This window comes from Colius striatus, chromosome 9 (assembly GCF_028858725.1).
Source record: "Colius striatus isolate bColStr4 chromosome 9, bColStr4.1.hap1, whole genome shotgun sequence".
In the NCBI taxonomy this organism is placed as follows: Eukaryota; Metazoa; Chordata; class Aves; order Coliiformes; family Coliidae; genus Colius; species Colius striatus.
In genome coordinates, this window is record NC_084767.1 from 9892812 (window position 1) to 9912608 (window position 19797).

At 37.8% G+C, this 19797-nt stretch overlaps 1 protein-coding gene across 1 annotated transcript in view; it reads left to right on the forward strand.

The window, feature by feature from the left end:
• DOCK2 (dedicator of cytokinesis 2) overlaps positions 1-19797 on the forward strand; it is a 167752-nt gene that overhangs the window by 142176 nt on the left and 5779 nt on the right. Inside the window, exons 35-48 of the mRNA XM_062003141.1 lie at positions 183-339; positions 1495-1535; positions 2869-2959; positions 4490-4609; positions 6350-6439; positions 7692-7796; positions 9024-9165; positions 10818-10899; positions 11912-11996; positions 13871-13957; positions 14241-14417; positions 15712-15795; positions 17240-17377; positions 18943-19070. Coding sequence (XP_061859125.1) covers positions 183-339; positions 1495-1535; positions 2869-2959; positions 4490-4609; positions 6350-6439; positions 7692-7796; positions 9024-9165; positions 10818-10899; positions 11912-11996; positions 13871-13957; positions 14241-14417; positions 15712-15795; positions 17240-17377; positions 18943-19070 — 1527 coding nt within the window. The remainder of the gene's footprint in view (positions 1-182; positions 340-1494; positions 1536-2868; positions 2960-4489; positions 4610-6349; positions 6440-7691; positions 7797-9023; positions 9166-10817; positions 10900-11911; positions 11997-13870; positions 13958-14240; positions 14418-15711; positions 15796-17239; positions 17378-18942; positions 19071-19797) is intronic.

Here is a 19797-nt window from a genome sequence, read left to right on the forward strand (position 1 = left end):
ATATGATTTGTGTCCTATTTGTGTTGTGGATACCTGAATTACCAACACACAAAGGGTATTTCCAGAGCACTCTGCAGTTGCTTTAGCCCTCATTCAGTATTTACCTTCAGGTCCAAACAGTTTTTTAGCTGATGGGTTACTAATTTCCACTGTATTGTAAAAACATTTGTTTGTGTTTGCAGTCTTACTGAGTGTGCCTGTCAGTATCCCAGCATCTGTAACATGGTGGAAAGTTTTGTCAGCCTTGTTAAAGGTCTCCTGGAGAAACTGCTGGATTACAGAACTGTGATGAATGATGAAAGCAAAGACAACCGCATGAGCTGCACTGTGAACTTACTGGTATGTTCCTTCTTGTAAGTCTTGTGAGAACGGGAAAGAACTCCCTTTAATAAAGATGAAGGTAAACCTTCTCGGGGATAGGAGTGGCTGACAATGCTCAGTAATGTTTAAACTCTGGGACAAGAGATTTTTATATGTATTTGCATGAATATGTGCATAAACCTGAAAGCAGTGTCCACTAACTTCTTAGGCTTTGCTTGTATGTTGTATCCACTTGGATTCTGTGGATATATGAGCAGTAGACTTCCTTATTTACCTTTATCTTTTGATAAGCTTAATGTAACAGGAGGTTTTTGCTCACTGTCAAGTTTTGCTTGAGGAACTAACCCACTGGTTGCTTTAGCAACTGAACAATTATGGATTTTAAATCTGGGAAAGAAACTTGCAAGATACTCTTGAAGAAAGGTGCCAAAGAGATTTGAGTCTGTTCTGGTTATAAGCCACTCCATCCTTTTTTATGTTCCTATTTTCTAAGGGCTATATCACAAATAGAGATTCCTCCACCGGGAAATTCCTCTAAGCTGAAGTGGAACCTTTGTCAACTGTAAAGACTGGAAAGAGAACGTGGTTTATATGCTTTGCACTCACATGCTCTACTTTCCTCAGTAATTACTGTGCAATGTGGGATAAATTCCTGCAGCTCCTCAGGAGGCAATTCCTGTTATACATTTTGCACAGCCTTAGCAACTTGTGTACCTGCAGAAGTGTTACAGTGACAAAAATGGGCTTTATTGCTGGAATCAGACCCTTCAGATGTGTTGCACATCAGTGTTACATATCAACAAGATCACTTAACAACTTCATTAAATACCAACTTTTGGCCATTAAGTGTAACTAGAGCATGTAGTTTATGATGATAGTGTGCAGTTGGATAACTGTATTTTCTTCCCCTCCAACAGAAAAGCTTTCACTAATGATTTCATTAGTGAACTAGAAGCAGTATAAATATATATGTAAAATAAGAACCCATACCAATAACTAATTAATATATTAATTGAAGTAGTAGTGTCAGGTTTCAACTTAAGCTGGCCTGTACATAATTTATTTCTTATGCTGTCCAACTAACAAGAAAACAAAAACTTCAGCATATATATTATTATCTTGTGATTCAATAAAAGACAGGAGGAGATAACTTTTGAATGTTTCTGTCCCTAGAACTTCTACAAGGACATTAACCGTGAAGAGATGTATATCAGGTATGGCAGCTGTTCTGTTGGATCTTTTATGAATTCTGGTTTTATCATTGTACTTGGATTTATGTTACTTAATGTCAGTTTACCACTCACAATGACTCTTTTGTAGCCCTGGCCTCTGCTATATTTCTACTCCAATGTTTGCTGTGCCTTCAGCGATCCTATGTATCACCCAAGAATCACTCAACACTCATTGTCTGTTGTTTCAAATGAAGAGAATGCAGCTAGATTTGAAGTTTGATGGAGGGTGCCATTGGGAATGGCAGAAAAACCATTCAAGTTCTGTAGAATTGTACAGTCTGCCAAGCCTCTCTTTAAATATGCAGCACTACATGCAATGCAGAATTACTAGTAAAGCATTTTTCTCTAAGAGCTATAGCTATGCTGGCAGATGCTTTCAGATGTGACATGGCCTCTTACTATCTCCCAGAGTTTTGCACATGAGCTGCAGCAAATCCTGCTGTTCAAAAGCTTACAAATTTCTGCCTCTCATTCTGCATAATCTGCACTCACCTGCACCTCAGTCACTGCAGTACAAAGCCCAGAATCTCAGCTGAAATGAGCACTGAAGGTAATTCAGAGCTGAAACTGGAGAGATGACCTTGAATGGCCAGGGAGAAACAATGCTCCCTCTGCAGCTGTTGCTGAAGGGGACACATTTTCAGTGGGATTAGCAACTGGGAATGTGAATGCCTTGAACTGCTACAGCAAGGGGTCAAAGTTCCTGTGTCAAACTTGCTGTTGTGTGTAACAGGATGGGATGTACCTTTCCTCCATGGCTGCTGGAAAAGACATGATAGGCAGTGGTTGTTCTGGGAGAAGCAATGCTGCCCTAGGGATCAAGGAGAACACTTGACAATGTGTAACTTAGATCAAGTCTCTGCCTCTTCCACCTTCCAAGTTTTACAAGGACTTGCTTTTTTGTTATACTTCATTTTCTCCATTACCTTGTGTTATCTGTTATGTTCACATCTGTTTACATGGAAAATGTCTGCATGCAATCAAAAAGTGCTACAGGCAAAGGCAACTGTGTTTAGTGACAGCCCAGAAATAAGTCTGACTTAGCCCTTGAGTCTAGTATTTCCTCTTCAAGATGGAACTGACAGCCAGGACGAGGTCAGCTGTCTCCTGTTGTGCACAGTGTTTCAGGAAGACACAGAAAAGTCTGAAGAAACACCCAGAGCTCTAACCCCTCTCAGAGTATCCTTAAAGGCTCTTTGGGCAGCAACTGCACGACACCGATGAAGTTTCCATGACAGAGAACTGGAACTTTTTTGATACTTAGTCCACCAGACATGTGAATATCTAGTGTAATTCTTATTCTCTCCTCTAACAGATATTTGTATAAATTGCGAGATCTTCATCTGGATTGTGAGAACTACACAGAAGCAGCATATACCCTTCTGCTCCATACATGGCTCTTGAAGGTTAGATTTTCTCAACTCAGCATACAAGCTTTTGTCATTTGCAAATTTATATCTTAGAAAGTGATTGCCTTAATCTCCAATTTGGTGCATGTTAGTTATTTTCCATAGGGATATTCAAGTTTCTGGTTAAAAATACTGCAGTAGATCATACAAAATGAACATCAATTGTTGAAATTGTATTTTCAATGAGTGACTACAAGACATATTGGTAAAACTAAATATTGCAGCAAAAATGGTTTTATAGTGAGAACATGATATGTCAAATCTGAAGCCATTTGACTTCCACATGGCTTTCATTTTGCTAGTTTCTCAATATCTCAAACATAACAGTGATGAATCACAGAATCTCAAGGGTTGGAAGGGACCTCCAAAGACCATCCCGTCCAACCCCCCTGCCAGAGCAGGTCTACCTAGACCTGGTCACACAGGAACTCATCCAGGTGGGTTTGGAATGTCCCCAGAGAAGGAGACTCCACACCTCATCTGGGCAGCCCCTTCCAGTGCTCCCTCATCCTTGTGATTCCTTGGAACCTCTTCTGTTCCCGCTGTTGCCTCGTGTTCTGTCATTGGCCATCACTGAGAGCAATCTGACTCCATCCTCCTGACACCTGCCCTTTACAGATTTGTAAACATTAATGAGGTCATCCCCTCAGTCTCCTTTTCCAAGCTAAAGAGCCCCAGCTCCCTCAGCCTTTCATCAGAAGGGAGATGCTCCGCTCTTTGTGACCCTTCATTGAACTGTCTCCAGCAGCTCCCTGTCCTTCTGGAACGGAGGGGTCCAGAACTGGATACAATATTCCAGATGCCATCTCACAAGGGCAGAGTAGAGGGGGAGGAGAACCTATGAAAACTGAACATTTTATTCCAGCTATCACGGGGAGTCATCTGACTGTTCATTTTAACTAATATGCATCACTACAGAAGTATGCTCACTTTGTTTTGTAGATGGTAATTAGTTTTTGCTGCAACTAATGTTCATTCTCATTGTAACTAAAGGTCAGTAAGATGTACTCCCATTTTAAGAGAAAACTCAGAATTTACATGTTCTTCAGCAGAAACTTGGGATTTCTTGGGGAATTTCTTTTACTGCAGAACCATATTAACTTAGCTTATCTGTCTGAGATATGTTGTATGTATTGGTATTAACAAAAGGTAACATTATATATAAATACTTAAATACAAATGAAATTAAACCCAAATGAGTCAAGATGACACTCCTGAAGTGAAACAATTTTCTCACATAGGTTTTTTAATGCAAAATTTGGGGAGGATGTGGGAGGCAGGAAGGAACAGACTTTTTAAAGTGTTTTTTCTAGTCCTGGTTATCACACAAAATACTGCATTTGTTCAAATAGATATTAGCAACATTTTCAGTGCCTTTCCCAGTTTCTTTGTGGAAGGATAAAAAAGACTGGGGAAAAAATCCAGAAAAACTGAGAGGAACAAATCTTCAGGGAGGGGAGACAGCTGAGTGAAATGTTGAATTCCAAAATCATAAGTGGATTTCTTTTAATGTGTTTTTGTTGTTAGTGGTCAGATGAACAGTGTGCACCTCAGGTCATGTCAACAGAGTTCCAGTGTTCACAGACCTACCGACACTTGAAAGAGAATTTATATGAGAAGATCATAGAATACTTTGACAAAGGAAAGGTAGGTCTGTGGAGTTCTTCTCCCTGCCAAATCTCTTTTATAGTGGTACTGAATGAATATTCTCTGCATAAAACATTTGTGTGGGAAATCCTTTCTGAAATGTGGGTCAAGTAAAAATTGTGTCCTGAAGGCTTATTCACGGAGTATATCTGTTCTGTATGAACATATTCTTCCAATAACCAAATTCACAAAGAAGGTGGGCTAATGATTATACTGCTCACAAGCATCTCTGTCAGGCAGTAATAAAACAAGAAAAAGTGTTGCATGTACTCTTCTTTACCAGGAAAAGAACAGACTGCCCAGCTGGCATTCCTAAACCATTCCATCATCTCTCCAAAAAACAAACAGTCCAAAATGGACATACTTGTGTCAGAAAGTCTGAGGATCCCATCCCAAACTTAAAATGTAGTAGTTTGATGTTCAATGCCTGGATTTAATTCAGCTTTTCAAAAAACAAAGCCATCAATAAAATTGCCTGTCAATACAATGACAGTAGAGCTGAGATTTTTTGGAAATAAAACAAAAGACTAGAAAGCAGGGAAAAAATCTGCAGAGCTGGATAATGGATCTTATGACACAATAATGCCTTTAAGTCATTATGTCTTTTTCAGCTGTAGCCAAAGGTGTAAAGGGGGAAGGCAATTCGTTACTGCTTCTTACAAAATAAAGGCATAACTCCCCCACAAAAGTCCCTCCTATAATTTAGAAGGTAGAAAGGTTGTAGTGCTTCAGCACTCTGCAAGAAAATGCAGTGCTATTAGAACTTCTCAGGTTTTCTTCTTGGCATCTGACACAAGTACAGCATAGCAGTCCCCATCTACTGCACCCAAATAATGAAATCCTCATGATTTCTGATCTACCTAGCATTCAGGTTCTCCTCAGATATATCAGAGGAGGTTTGCAGGCAGCTGAATTCAGCTTGCAAGTTCCAACTGCTTAACCTAGGAGTACGTGGCACCATGTAAAAATGGTCACAACGTGTGGCCACCAGTGTCCTCTCATCAGCAGAGAATTATGCTCAGGATCCCTTTTATCTCCTTATTCTGAATAGATGAAAAGACAGAATTTGAGAGATATCCTCAAGAGGAGAGATTCTTTCTGCTTTAAGACCACTGTTGTGCCACATAAATTGCCTATAGCTGATGAGAAAGACTGTCTTAGTCTTCCCAGTGCTGCTCTATAATTTTCAGAGGTAACTATTGCATTGCATGGAAAGAAACAAGCTGCTGCTCCAAGCAAGTGGCAATTTAAGTCTAAGCCTTGTAATTTTTTTTAGCTGATTAGGAGAGGTGTTGTACACAAGGCTACCTACAATTATGTATGCTTCATAATTTCTTGTAAAATGTAATGTGTTTGCTTTAGAAAGGCAGGTGTCAGCTCCTTCATACACTGCTCCTTCTCTTGAGCTGTAGGCTGGATGTTATGCACCTCAGTGATTTACTCTTCTTTTTTAATGTATCTCAAAGCTTAGGTGATATATTTTTTTATTACTTTATTGTAAGAATAAAGTAGGTTTGCTTATTCCTTCTTATAATAAACCATAAACCACTTTTATTTTTGACATTAATCTGCTTTCCTAAAGTTTATGATTGCCTCAAGTCTACTGTTCTAAATGTGCAGTTAATAAATGACTGCAATTTAAAGACAGCATAATCAATAAAACTGTAGTTTAGCAGTGATGCATTAAGAACTTGTTTGTTGGTACTGGGTTTACTTTGTGAATGTGTGGTTACTTTGCAGATGTGGGAAGAAGCCATATCTTTATGCAAAGAACTTGCAGAGCAGTATGAAAAGGAAGTGTTTGACTATGAGCTTCTAAGTCAAAACCTGGTAAGATTATGTAAGATTATGACTGATTTCAGTCACAAGAATTAGTACTTTTGAGTTATCAAATGATAGAGTAGCTTATAAGCTTGTTTTCTACAGCTGATTTTTAATTCCTTTGTCAAAGAGTTGCTAAGTGGTATTGTAACATTGGAATAGTAGAGATTTGTACAGAACTGTTTAAGTCACATAGACTGCTTAATGAGACATTGCAAAAATTCTGTAGATAAGCTAAACATGTTCAGAATTACTGCAATTTAAAGGCCACTTAAAGAAGAAATGAAACAAGCTTTTGAAGCCTTTGTGCTGCTTTATGGTAGAAAAAGTACCTGGGTACTTTTTTTTCCTCGAAATTTTTCTTTAAATTTTAGGAACTCAAATTTTGACAAGCCTAAAGAACTCTGTCCTAATGGGGGACTGGGGAAGTAAGACATCTCAGGGATGAGAACTGGGTCCAAAAGCTAGAAGAAAGACTTTAAAGCAAGATTAAATGTGTAATTATTTGTTTTCATTAAAAGTAATCTAAAAAGAACCCAGTCCTTCACTTACTTTCTTTTTGTCTACCCTGAAGATTCTGCACTTGCATTATCTGTAACAAAAATTTAGGATTTGATCAATAGATATGCCTGAATCTTCCACAAAGAAACTATGAGAATCAAAATATGGCATTCGTAAACAGTGTTGGGTCTAAAGAAAGCTTCTTTTCTTCCCATTCCATTCAGCATTTATCACTATCTAAAAGATTAAGACAGTATTTTTGCCAATTCCATTCAAGCTGCAGTGGTGCATGTTTCAGACATAAGAAATAAAAATTCTAAACCTAAATGACATGTAGTGTTTTATGCAAGACATTCTAAGCCCTTGATACGGTGAATGTCCTTAGCATAATGCCAGGGCAAAAGCTCCAGTTGATCCATATCTCAGACATCATTTTGAACAGGACACTTTTCCAAATGTACTATTTCTGTAACGTTCTCAGTTAAGTCTATAAAATGCTAAGTATGAATGGAAGGTAAGCCTGACTCTGAGGTCAAAGACTTGAAGCCTAAATACTCATTTAGCTGTGTGTGATATTTTCTTATACATGTAAAGAGCAGTGTCCTGTGCATTCTGACTGCTGCAATAATGTTCTGACTGGTAACGGAGAGCTCGTGCACACCCACAGTTGTAGTACACAGAGCAGTGCTGCTCTGGAGGTTAACAACTAAATGGTAAAATAACACTATCCAGAAGTAATTGAAGTTGGTTTTGCTTTCAGATTCAACAAGCAAAGTTCTATGAAAACATCATGAAAATTCTAAGACCTAAACCAGACTATTTTGCTGTTGGCTACTATGGCCAAGGATTCCCCACGTTTCTAAGGGTAAATCTGTTTACTTGTTTCACCTACTTCCATATGCTTCTAAATATATGAGCACACTCTACTAATGCAAATGACTCTCTAGGAATATTTACCATGGATTTAGTTTTGTTTGGATGCAAGACTGCAGTCAGAATCTGAATTTTTACTTGTAAGAATATGCATGAAATCTTTTCAGATGGTTTATTGATTACTAATATTGAGCTGATGTTCATACCAACTGTCTTGTATTCTTCTAAGTTTTTTTCCTGAATAATAACAGCTAATTGATATCTTTGACATTTCAAAGTTAGAACTGTTTTCATTAAACAAACCTCCCTACGCTGAATCTACTCTCTATTTTATTTACTTTTCTTTATTTTTGACTAGCATGTGGGGAATCAAGAATCCAAAGGGCCTGTTTTCTCAGGAAACCTGTATAACTTAGGAAGTCATCCACAACTGGCTTTTATTTTAGTTTTTGCCAAGATCACTGCTTTCTTTTAACCACAGTAGTGCATGTCTCCAGAGCCTGAAACTAACCTGAATATTTGATGGGGTTTTTGTATTAGAAAAAAACACCTTTCCTTACATACTATAATGAATATGGTAGCTTTTCTCACACTTGATAAGCCATGCAAGACCTCTCTGTCCCAGTTTTAAAGACCCAAGTTGCCTTGAAAACATTGAAAAAAACTAGTGAAAGATATACTAATTTTATGCCAAAGTAAGTATGCTCCTTCTAATTCTGGTAGCATAGAAGTATCCTGTTCAATGAAGCAAACTGAACCACAAATGAGTACATTTGGGGTTTGACTGTATTGTAAATGAGGACATTTCATAACACCAAGAAAAAAGAGCAGGCAGAGGAAACTTATATATTGATACTAGTAAACTATGAGACCTGGACTCAGAATGTGTTTGAAAGCAAATCCTTTTGCTTGATAGACAAGAAGAAAAGGAATTTCAGTACCTTCTTACATCCTGTTCTGATTTTACTCTGCTCTAGGGGAGCATCCTCAGTGATGATACCAGTTTACCTTCATTCTGTCTAACTGTCTCTGGAGAGTCAGTGCTGCATTCCAGCACCTGGTCAAAGGGGTATCTTGTTTTATAGTTCATATTGAGAAAACAGTGACTTTCCTTCCAAAACTTGGAGACCCATTTGTATCTTTGTACTGTTAAACAGACGTCTGTAACTTCTGCCTCAGCATTATACAGTCTGAGAAATCAGCTGTTTATTCATTGCAGAACAAAGTATTCATCTATCGTGGGAAGGAGTATGAGAGAAGAGAGGATTTCCAGGCACAGCTGCTGAGTCAGTTTCCCGGAGCAGAGAAGATGAACACCACCTCAGCACCTGGAGAGGATGTGAAAAACTCTCCTGGTCAATGTATCCTTGAACATGTGGGAGATGATAGAACAAAGGCAGGGAAACCTTGTTGTTAGCCAGGCTTTATCTGTGTGGAACAATCATTTCCTAAAAAGGATGGAAGTTTATTGATGTGGCAACTCAGTTTGCAGTTTTACTTATATGTCTTGCATGTCTCTTATGGTTTGTTCCTGAGATGTTTGCTGCTGTTTCTCTCACAGTTTTAAGGAGTCTATTTCAGTCATCATAGAATGATTTAGGTTGGGAAAAGCCTCTAAAATTCAGTCCAACCATAAACTAAGTCCACCACTAAACTATGTCCCTCAGTACTACACCTCTGCATCTTTTAAATACCTTCAGGGATGGAGACTCCTTGGCCAGCCTGTGCCACAGCTTGACAACCGTTTTAGTGAAGAAATTCAGTCATAGTTTACCTTTATTTTCTTCAAATGGTAAAAACACTGGACAACACTTGAATTTAGAACAAGTTTAAAGTAGAAAATTGTCTATTACCTCACATTCCTGGCTGTTGTGTCTTGATATTAAATTCATGCCTTCCTTGAACATTTTTCTGACCAGCACTGCACTTGGGTATTTCCTGTACTTCTTGGCAACATAAATATGCCTGATGGTCACTCTCAGAGATTTTCCTAAGAAAATTAACCCATAAAGATTTTTAAGCAGCTTTTAGAATGACCTAAATTATTCTTGTTTAGAAGTACTCTAACAGTTGCTTATGTGTGTTATCTTCATGTTCTGATTTGTCATTACTGGCTGAGCAGATCTGAGATCATTCTGTCAGATATTTTGTTTCACCTCTTAATTTTCCTTTCTCAATTTTCAAGGTAATGTTGTAACACTTGGCAGGCTGTTCATTTTGAGTCTATCCTGATGGAACCTGCTGGAGAAGAAAAGGAATACTGCATCCTTTTCCCACTTTGAGGCTGAAGCAGAGAGTATTACAGGCTTATCTAAAATAGTACATTAAGCTCTCAGAAGCCTATCCTGTGTCCTAACTAATTTTTTTTTTTTTGAGATCATATGCTTCAGTCTTTTCTTGAAGTAGAGTTTGCTCAAGTCTATTTGTAACTAACAGGAAATGCACTACTTCTGCACTCAGGAAGAAGCTACAGAGTCTAACCAGAGGGCATGAGTTTCAAATATACTGAAATATGTAATAATATTAGATATTTACTTACAAATACAATGTTCTGATTAAAAACTAACACTACCATAGAAAAGAGGAAACTTCAGGTAAAGGTACTGCTCAATTGCAGATTTCAAAGATGAAATGCTAAACATCATGACATTATGCATGCCTAAAGCTTAATAGTAAAACTGTTCTCATCAGATGCCGTTGATGTTATTTTTATAAGTTGGCTTGCCTTTAAAATGGAATGAATAATTCAGTGTGATAAATTCAGCTGCACATATTCAATCTCAGTAAATAATAAAAATATGCAGTTAAAAATCAATATTAATATATATTCACTCGTTACTACTGGCAGATATTTTCCCTTTTTTAGCTGAGAAAGCTCCACAAATGAAACTCTCAGCCCTGCAGACTTTTCATCAGGAAATGTCTCTTTTTTAGTGTGATTTTTATTCCCCCTGCAGCCTTCAGTATTTCATACCAGTAGTTAATAACATGCCCTTAACTTTCACCTTTTCAGATATCCAATGTTTTACAGTGCAACCAGTCCTGGAGGAGCAAACTAGATTCAAAAATAAGGCAGTACCTGATCAAATTATCAAGTAAGTGAATTGGTGTAATAGAGAATAGAATGAAGGTGAGTCCATATTCCTAAATTGACAATGATTATTTTGTGAACTCAGTAGTTTGCCAATGAACCTTAGAACTTTTCTTGTCTTAGTTTACTGGCTTAGTTATTCCCTAGGAATTTCATGAAGGAACATCTACCCATATACCACTTAAACTTAAGAGGTGCAGAGGTGCAATCCATGCTTTGGCTGCTTAGACAAGTGATGGAGAGAAGAGTCTTAGAGGGGACTGTGGCGCTATGAGACCAGTTGTATAAAGCTCTTGGACAAAACATCTTGTTATGGCTTATCTTGCTAAGTGCAAAATATATGGTGGCAAACCAGTTTCCATTGGTACTATGGTCAAGATTTTGTAAAGGAATATAATTATCTGAAGTATTTGCAGAACAAACTGGCTAACATTTCCAAATTCCTAACCTGATATAAAAAAGGTTGAATTCACTGTATGCTCCTAATTAAATGTTCTGGCTACACATCTGAAAAGTATTGGTCCCTTCTAATAGCTGATTGCAAAACTGCGTCCAGTACCTACTGGAATATTGGATGACTTCAGGCTTGTGAGATTTTTTTGCTCCAAATCCATCAATATATAAAGGGGAATTATAAGAAAGATGGGGAGAAACCAAAATCTGTAGTGACAGAATAGAGGTGATGCTTTTAAACTGAGAAGGGGGTAGGTTTAGATTGGATATAAGGAAGAAATTCTTCACTGTGAGCATGATGAGGCACTGGCATAAGTTGGCCAAGGAGTCTGTGGAAGCCCCATCCACAAGCTGAAGTTTAATTCTTGTAAAACACCCTATGTTGACTCTGGTTTATGGAAAAAATAGTTGTCTACTGAGTTTTCAGTAAAGTGCTTTTTTTATGAGCAGTAAACTTCCTTTCAATTAAAATCTCAACTGCCTCAAAATCTTTCACTATCTTTAACAACATCCATACATTTCTGAATTCTGTGTTTTACGATAGTCTTTTGAAAATCTTTCAGTTTCTATAAATCCAACAATGTGCATCGGTTCCACTACTCCAGACCAGTAAGAAAAGGATCTGTTGACCCTGAAAATGAATTTGCTGTAAGTAAATGATTCAGTGATGGATGGAATTCTGGCAGCTGTGTCTGGCTTTTTATCTAGATCCCGTCTTAGTCTCAGGTTGCCTATTGCAGCCACCTTAACTTTAGGATCTGGTTCCAAAACCTAAATGCAAGGTTTCTCTATTTCAGTGAGTGTCATGATACATGGCTGTTTTAGTGGCAGGTCAACATGATTCATGTTCAACAGATTTGTGTCAAGCACTAACATTTTCCGGTACAAATTTTCACTATGAGACAAAAAGGATATGTAAATAAATATCAAATGGTTTGCCTCTTGTAGTTTACAACACTTTTGTCAGCCCCCAGCTTGACAATGGGAGGTGTGTGTTGTCTGCTTTCATCAGTCCTGTGAAATCTTGACAGACCAGAGTACTACCTGTGTCATTTTTCTTCCCATGCATAATGGTGTAATTCTGAGAAACAGTCTGTATTGTTCAAATATTCTAGGAAGTCTGCAATGCCATAAATTGCTTTTCAATGTCATGCATAAAATGTGGTAAGTTTCTCCATTTAATTTTACTGATAGCTGGTATTTTATGATTTGTCGTGAAAACCAGACAATCCCATCTTTCTGGCTAAAGCTCTGCTCCTGGGACACTGATGGGAAAAGCCATTTATTCAAACATGTACAATTTCCATTCTGTGGATACTGACCAGTATTGTCTAACATGTAATATAAGGAGCTTCTTACCTGCTGCAAAATTCAATGCTTCAGATGCAAACTCAACTCTGGCATCACAGCTTTGCACTGTATAATCAATATTCATCATGCAGTAATGTTTACAAATCTGTAAAGGGTGGGTGTCAGGAGGATGGAGCCAGGCTTTTCTCTATGATGTCCAATGATAGGACAAAGGGCAATGGGTACAAGATGAACACAAGAGATTCCAAAGAAACACAAAGAAAAATTTCACTGTTCAGATGAGGGAGCACTGGAAGGGGCTGCAGAGATGGGTTGTGGAGTCTCCTTCTCTGGAGACATTTAAACCCCACCTGGATGAGTTCCTGTGTGACCTACTCTAGGTGGTCCTGCTCTGGCAGGGGGGTAGCACTGGATGAGCTTTCAAGGTCCTTTCCAACCCTTGAGATTCTGTGGTTGTGATACACATTGGCTTCCCTTGCAAAATGGAGAGTTTTGGAACCATTTATGAATATGCCTTGAAATGGTTTTATAGAAATTAAATGATTAATGTTTCACTGCTGATGACAATTGAGGAAATGCATACTTCAGACAGATGACAATTGGGATGGTTGGGCTATGTCCTCATTGCATTTGTTACCCTGTCTTTCAGCACTGGCAGTTGGGATGAGCTGATGTTGGTAGAATAAGGAACAGAAGAGTAAATGAATGAATGGCATTTAAATATACCAATACCAATATTGAATGAATGGCATTTAAATAAATATACCAAATTTAAAAATACCAAGAGCTAATGTTGCTCAGAAGGAGAAAAATAAAGGGGAAAAAAAAGTAAGAATGCTGGCATGCTGTTATAAGGCTATTACTGCTTTTAATTGAAGAAATACATTTCAGAAGTGGAGGGAGAACATAACATCTGGGTAGAGGTTGAGAGAAGGTCATTTAGTCACAGCCATTCAATCTGTAATGGCAAAAATAGGAACAGATACTAAAAGATTCAAGGGTAATTTTCTTTTTCATCTGCATTCTGTAGGCTTGGTGCCTGAAGATGACCTCATCTGAAGTCAGATTCATTTTGCAGTGTGTTCTTTTATGCAAAAAATGTGCATATATTTTCCAACTACATCCTTTCTACTCAGATATTTCAGAATGCAGAAAAGATGAAAGTTTAAATCCTAAAGTATCATTTTCTCCCTGTTATGTTTTTTTGGTAGTCTATGTGGATTGAGAGAACATCATTTGTCACAGCATACAAACTTCCTGGAATTTTACGATGGTTTGAGGTTGTCTCCATGTCACAGGTAGGTATTAATGTGCTAAGAATTTAGAAAACATGGATCTTTGAATTCTCAGCTACAAAAGACTCTGTAAATATATCACAGAAGGCTATTGTTATTTACTTTTTTAATAGATATAGAACTGTTATTACTTATGTTTTATCTTTCTGCTGCTGAGATCAATGTATCTTACATGTAATTTATGGTTCCAGGACCAAGTCCTAAGAGAATTGAACAAATTTATGTCAGTTTGCTGAATTGTGAGAGTGTTGTTTATAAACCTTAGAAGTCTTTTGTTTCTTTATAGACTACAATTAGTCCTTTAGAGAATGCAATTGAGACTATGTCCACGACAAATGAAAAGATCCTAATGATGATTAACCAATACCAGAGCGATGAGAACCTCCCTATTAATCCACTTTCTATGCTTCTGAATGGAATTGTTGATCCAGCTGTTATGGGTGGCTTTGCTAAATATGAGAAGGTAAGAGATTTAAGTCAATGCAAAGACCATATTCAGAGGTTCAGTTTGCTCAGATTGTTCAAAACAGCTGTGAAATGTGGGCTGGGATGTGGAAACCATAACTCCACCAATTATGAGATCCTCAAATCCTGGTCACCAGTGTTTTTGACAGCAGAAACTAGCAAACTAGAGTAACTGAAGCTCAATATTAGTTTCAGTTATAAGTCTCCATAAACGTGAATGAGATACCCCTTTTGTAATGAAATAGGCTCTCACTTGTCAAATGACGTGGTCTGAGGTAAATGAATCGAGTTTATCCCACAATGAGTCTGCAGTATTTACCCAGGGGTTATCAACTAAATCATCATCAGGTTTTCCCAATGACTGCAGCAATTCTGCATAGCAGGTTTTGCTGTTAAAAAATGACAGTACAAATAAAAAACCATTCTGGCAACACATGGAAAGTGGAATGCCTTGAAGAACTGAACTGTAGAAAATTTGTCCCTAAGGCCACCACATGAAAGTGGGACAGGAGAAAAAGCAGGAATGTTAACACAGTCATAAAAGTTTCAATCATAAATGGTTATTAAACTCTGGGATTAAAATGAATGTGGGGTGGCCCCATAGGTGTAGAGCTCTGTTATTTCTTCCTGCTGTTTCCTCACCACAAGCATGTGCCATGCTCAGTAGGCTCAGCATGTCAGACAGACTCAGTGCTCAAGAGTTGTCATACAAATTGGTATGTATGCACACATAGAAATTGCATGTATTAAGCATGTCATATTCTGCAGGAGTACAACTTATGCTCTGTTAGTCTTCAAGTATCATTTGTTTAGATATTTGGCAGTCGTGCAAATAGCTACATTTATCTTTTGTACTGAGGGATAAAATCTTTGGTCAGCAAAAGGCAGTGTGTATGCAATATCTATGACAGAGTCTTAATTGTATACTGCTGGCTAATGACAGTAAGAAAGGTACTTGAGTAAAGTGCTCATTTATCAATGTAAATCATGATACTCCCAATTTGTACCTCTTCTGTTTTAGTGTATCTTAGTAAAACAAACAATAAAGGGGTTTCATAATGGGGATCTCAAACTCAGAAGTGTTGGATGAAGACTGAATACCTTTCAACAAAAACCACCTCAGTTCCCAACTGATGTAAGGAATTAGCACAAGCAGTGTCTGGTTAAGGAACACATGTATCTCTCATTTCATCAGCAATGTTCTGGCCACAAGCTGGAGCCAGGGGAGTAATCACTGGTTCCTTTATCTGTCAAAATGATGATCTGAATAACTATTTTTGTTTTGCTCCAAGGCTTTCTTTACAGAAGAATATGTCAGAGACCATCCAGAGGATCAAGAAAAGCTGAACAGACTCAAAGATCTGATTGCTTGGCAGGTAACTTCTTAATGAGAGCAGTTATCTGAGGCTTCTTCAGCTCTTTCTTTATTCTCTTCCAGCAGGAGAATATAGCATTTAGATGACTGGGTCATTTTTACCCTTTTTTGTTTTCTTTTCTTTTTGTGGGGTTGTTTTTTGTTTGGTTTTGGTTTTTTTCCTGTACTATTTCCTTAGTCTTTTCACTAACCCCTGCAGCTTTCTCTTGTGTTATTGCCCACCACAGGCTCTGTGTATGGTTGCTTTCTGTCCATCAGAAGTACTCAGTGAGTGTAGTGGTATAAATTGACTGTAATGCCAGCTGGCACTAGGAAATAAAATGGTAATTTGTATCTATCCCTGTAAATCTGTCTAAAGAGGATAAACAGATCTGTCTGTAATAGATGAGCTTTAATACTATGTTTTTCAAAATTGTATTGAAATTGAACTTCCATAAAATACAATCAAGTCAATGGAGGGACAGATGTATACAATATTAATGATGTTTATAGGGTCAGAACACAAAAAGGAAGCATAGAATCTAAGTGGATTTTACAAAAATCCCCAAACATTACTGAAAAATAGCCAAAAGTCAATGGTAAAGCCATTAGAAAAGGTTCCTGGCAGAGGGTAGCTACAACCCAGTTGCATAAATCTCATAAATCACCATGGTCGAAGACTGAAGGGTAATGAAATGTCTTTGTATTTTAAAGGGAAGCACTGCAAAGTGTCTCTTTGTGTATATGTTTATTATTAATTAAACAGCATGTCAAAATGTGCTGGCCATTATCTTTGAAGATAAGATTTGTTTTGTTTGCTTTTAACTGGATACTATTACACTAACATAACAGCAGAGATGATAGTAGCAATATGACAGCAAAGGACAGCATTGTAGGGGAGAGGGGTTTGAAAGGCAGCAGTAACAGCATATTTGTTTCATCACACGGTTGTTCTTTTATTTTGCTAAGCCTACCAATTGTGACTAAGGAGAAGGATTTTTTTAGGACTTTCAAAGGAATTGAGGTATTTAATGAACAGACTTTTTCCTAACCTTTTTATCAGGTGTTCTGCTGTAAGGAAGGTATCTCTCCTAGGTTTTGAGAACTATTGTTACATACCTTCTTTCAAGGATAGTAGAAAGAATTGGAGATCTTAACTCCATTGGTTTCTCATCACTGACTCAGCCTAAAGGATGAACAGCAGAAAAGCAAAGCATGGGGATAATTAACATTAAAATACACATAAGAGAGAAAACAGTCACTATAAGGCTGTCAATGTTCTTCAAGGGCTCCTTTTTCAAGAGCCCTTTCTGTCTTACACTTATTGCTAAAAGCTGAGATTGACTGACAAATATCTGCCAGTAACAGGAAGAGTTTTGGATTTGACATAGTGCATGGAATTGGAGAGGCTGTCAGCCCCAGTTTAATATTTTCACCATGTTTTCTTCTTTTTTTCCCTCTTCAAGATACCTTTCCTTGGGGCTGGAATTAGAATTCATGAAAGAAGAGTTTCTGATAATCTTCGCCCTTTCCATGACCGTATGGAAGAATGTTTCAAGCATTTAAAAGTTAAAGTGGAAAAGCAATATGGAACCAGAGAATTGGTATTGCTCTCCTTTTAACCTCTCCTGTACTTTCTCTTTACTGAGCACACATCTTGTCCTTCCAAACAAAACCGCACAGTAAACTTCTATCGCTTGTGGGTTTTCTTGTGATCTGAAGGTTCTAAGGACTGATTTTTGTACTGAAAGAGTTTATTCAAGTCTCTGACATATCATATCTTCCACATTCTGGTGGATGTGGAGTATTTTGTCTGTTAAACTTGCATTTCTTTTCTGCCTTAATAAGGAAGAAAAAGCAAATCCTCACGTTTCTCCTCTTTGTAATTTTTCTTAGTGGTTCAGGCTCTGATCTGCAATTGATGTCTCCCTGTGCTAGCCACTTCCAACTGTGGTGTGAAGTAAAACCTATCGTATTTTGGTCTCAAATATTAGCTGAAACCAAACTGAAATAAATGGGAATTGAAAGATAACTTCCAAACACAAACTCTCCAGACAATTCTTTCATAAAATAGTCTGTCTACATTTGTGCAGACAAGTGAGAATGATACTGGCTGGGTTTCTTTGTGATTTAAACGCCAGTTGCTTTGGAAAATATTTTCTGTTGTTGCTTTCAGCATTGATAATTTTGTAAAAGGATTTATTTCTTCTGTTGTAGGGGGAAAAGTAGCAAGTTTCTAACCTAAGTTTTGGATATGGGACTGTGTTGCACACCTCTATAACAAATAGTCTGTACATTTGTGCAATGTGGATACACAATGACCTGGAGAATCCTCCTTCTTGACTGGCTATTAGGAAAATAATAATATCATCCATCATTTGCAAACATATAATTTAAAAAAGGATTTATTAACATATAGGGATAGCAGAACTTGTTGGATTGACAGAGAGCTTCTCAAGAGAGTCCAACCCAGGGCCACCAAGATGATCAGGGGACTGGGACATCTCTCATATGAGGAAAGGCTGCGGGAACTGGGGCTGTTTAGTCTGGAGAAGAGGAGACTGAGGGGAGATCTTATTAACATTTACAAATATCTAAATGGTGGGTGTCAGGAGATTGGGGCAGCACTTTTTTCTATTGTAGCTAGCAATAGACAATGGATAATGGGATGAAGTTGGAACACAAAAAGTTCCATTGAAATATGAGACAAAACTATTTCACTGTGAGGGTGAGGGAGCCCTGGCACAGGCTGCCCAGAGGGGTTGTGGAGGCTCCTTCCTTGGAGGGCTTCAAGATCCACCTGGACATGTTCCTATGCGACTTGATCTAGGTTGACCTGCTTCTGCACGGGAGTTGGACTAGATGACTTCTAAAGGTCCCTTCCAATCCCTACCATTCTATGATTCTATGAAGATGGAACATGATTTTAGTGTCTTGAAGTAAGGAGTAAATAAATCTTTTTTCCCAAGCAAGTGTTTTGATGACCTGCCCCAGTTCTGCCAAAATAAGGTGAACTGGTTCTCATAGTTTCATTTCCACACTTGATTCTTTAGTTCTTTATGCCAAATGTTGAAATATTTGTGCTGTCTTCAAGACCTAGTGACAAGCAATCAAACGTGGTTCACACAAAGTTACTTGATAGAATGTATTTCTCTTTTCCATCCTGTAGCCAGATTTTGATGACAAGAGAGTAGGACGGCCAAGATCAATGCTGAGATCCTATCGTCAGCTGTCAGTTATTTCCCTGAGTTCCATGAATTCAGACTGCAGCACTCCAAACAAAATTGCTTCAGAAAGGTTGGTTATGAATACACTACAGATTTTCTCTGTCTTGGTTTTTCACCAGTTTTATGGGATGAAACTGTAAGATGAAAATAAAAAGGATTGAGGCCACTATCAGTCTTTTCAGCCTGTGCTAAAATTACTTGGCGGGGGTTGGACTAGATGATCTCTAAAGGTCCCTTCCAACCCCTACCATTCTATGATTCCTTCAACTGTAGCTATCACTTCCTTCAGGTTTAAAGCTGTAGTATTTCAACCTTAATAGACAAAATCTACTCAACTCCTACTGAAAAAATGTAGTATCAGTAGTCCCAGCAAAAAGGTATTTTGAAACTTCAATGACATTTTAAAAATACAAGTATCTGGGTTTTGTACAGCTTGTAAATTAGTGAGAAACTTTTTGACTGTAAAACTTGGAGAGGAAGAGAGCAACTTCCAAGTAATGAGGTGGAACGTTTTGGTGAAGCTTATAGTAGGGTAAAATACTTTGCCTATTATTCTTTCTGAACTGCAGTAGAAAGAAAGGCTTTTAAGCCTGCAGAAAGAAAGAAAGACTTTTAAGTCTGGAGAACAGTTATAGGTGTATCAATTAACAGTGAGGTACATGTAATATTGATTTTGCTGAGTGATGCTTGATTGTCATTTGTTTTTTAAACATCTCCCTCCTTGAGTAGTTCACTTTTAAAATGTCCAAAGGTGTATGAACCTTAATTGGCAGTATTTCTTGTTAACACACCCCTCT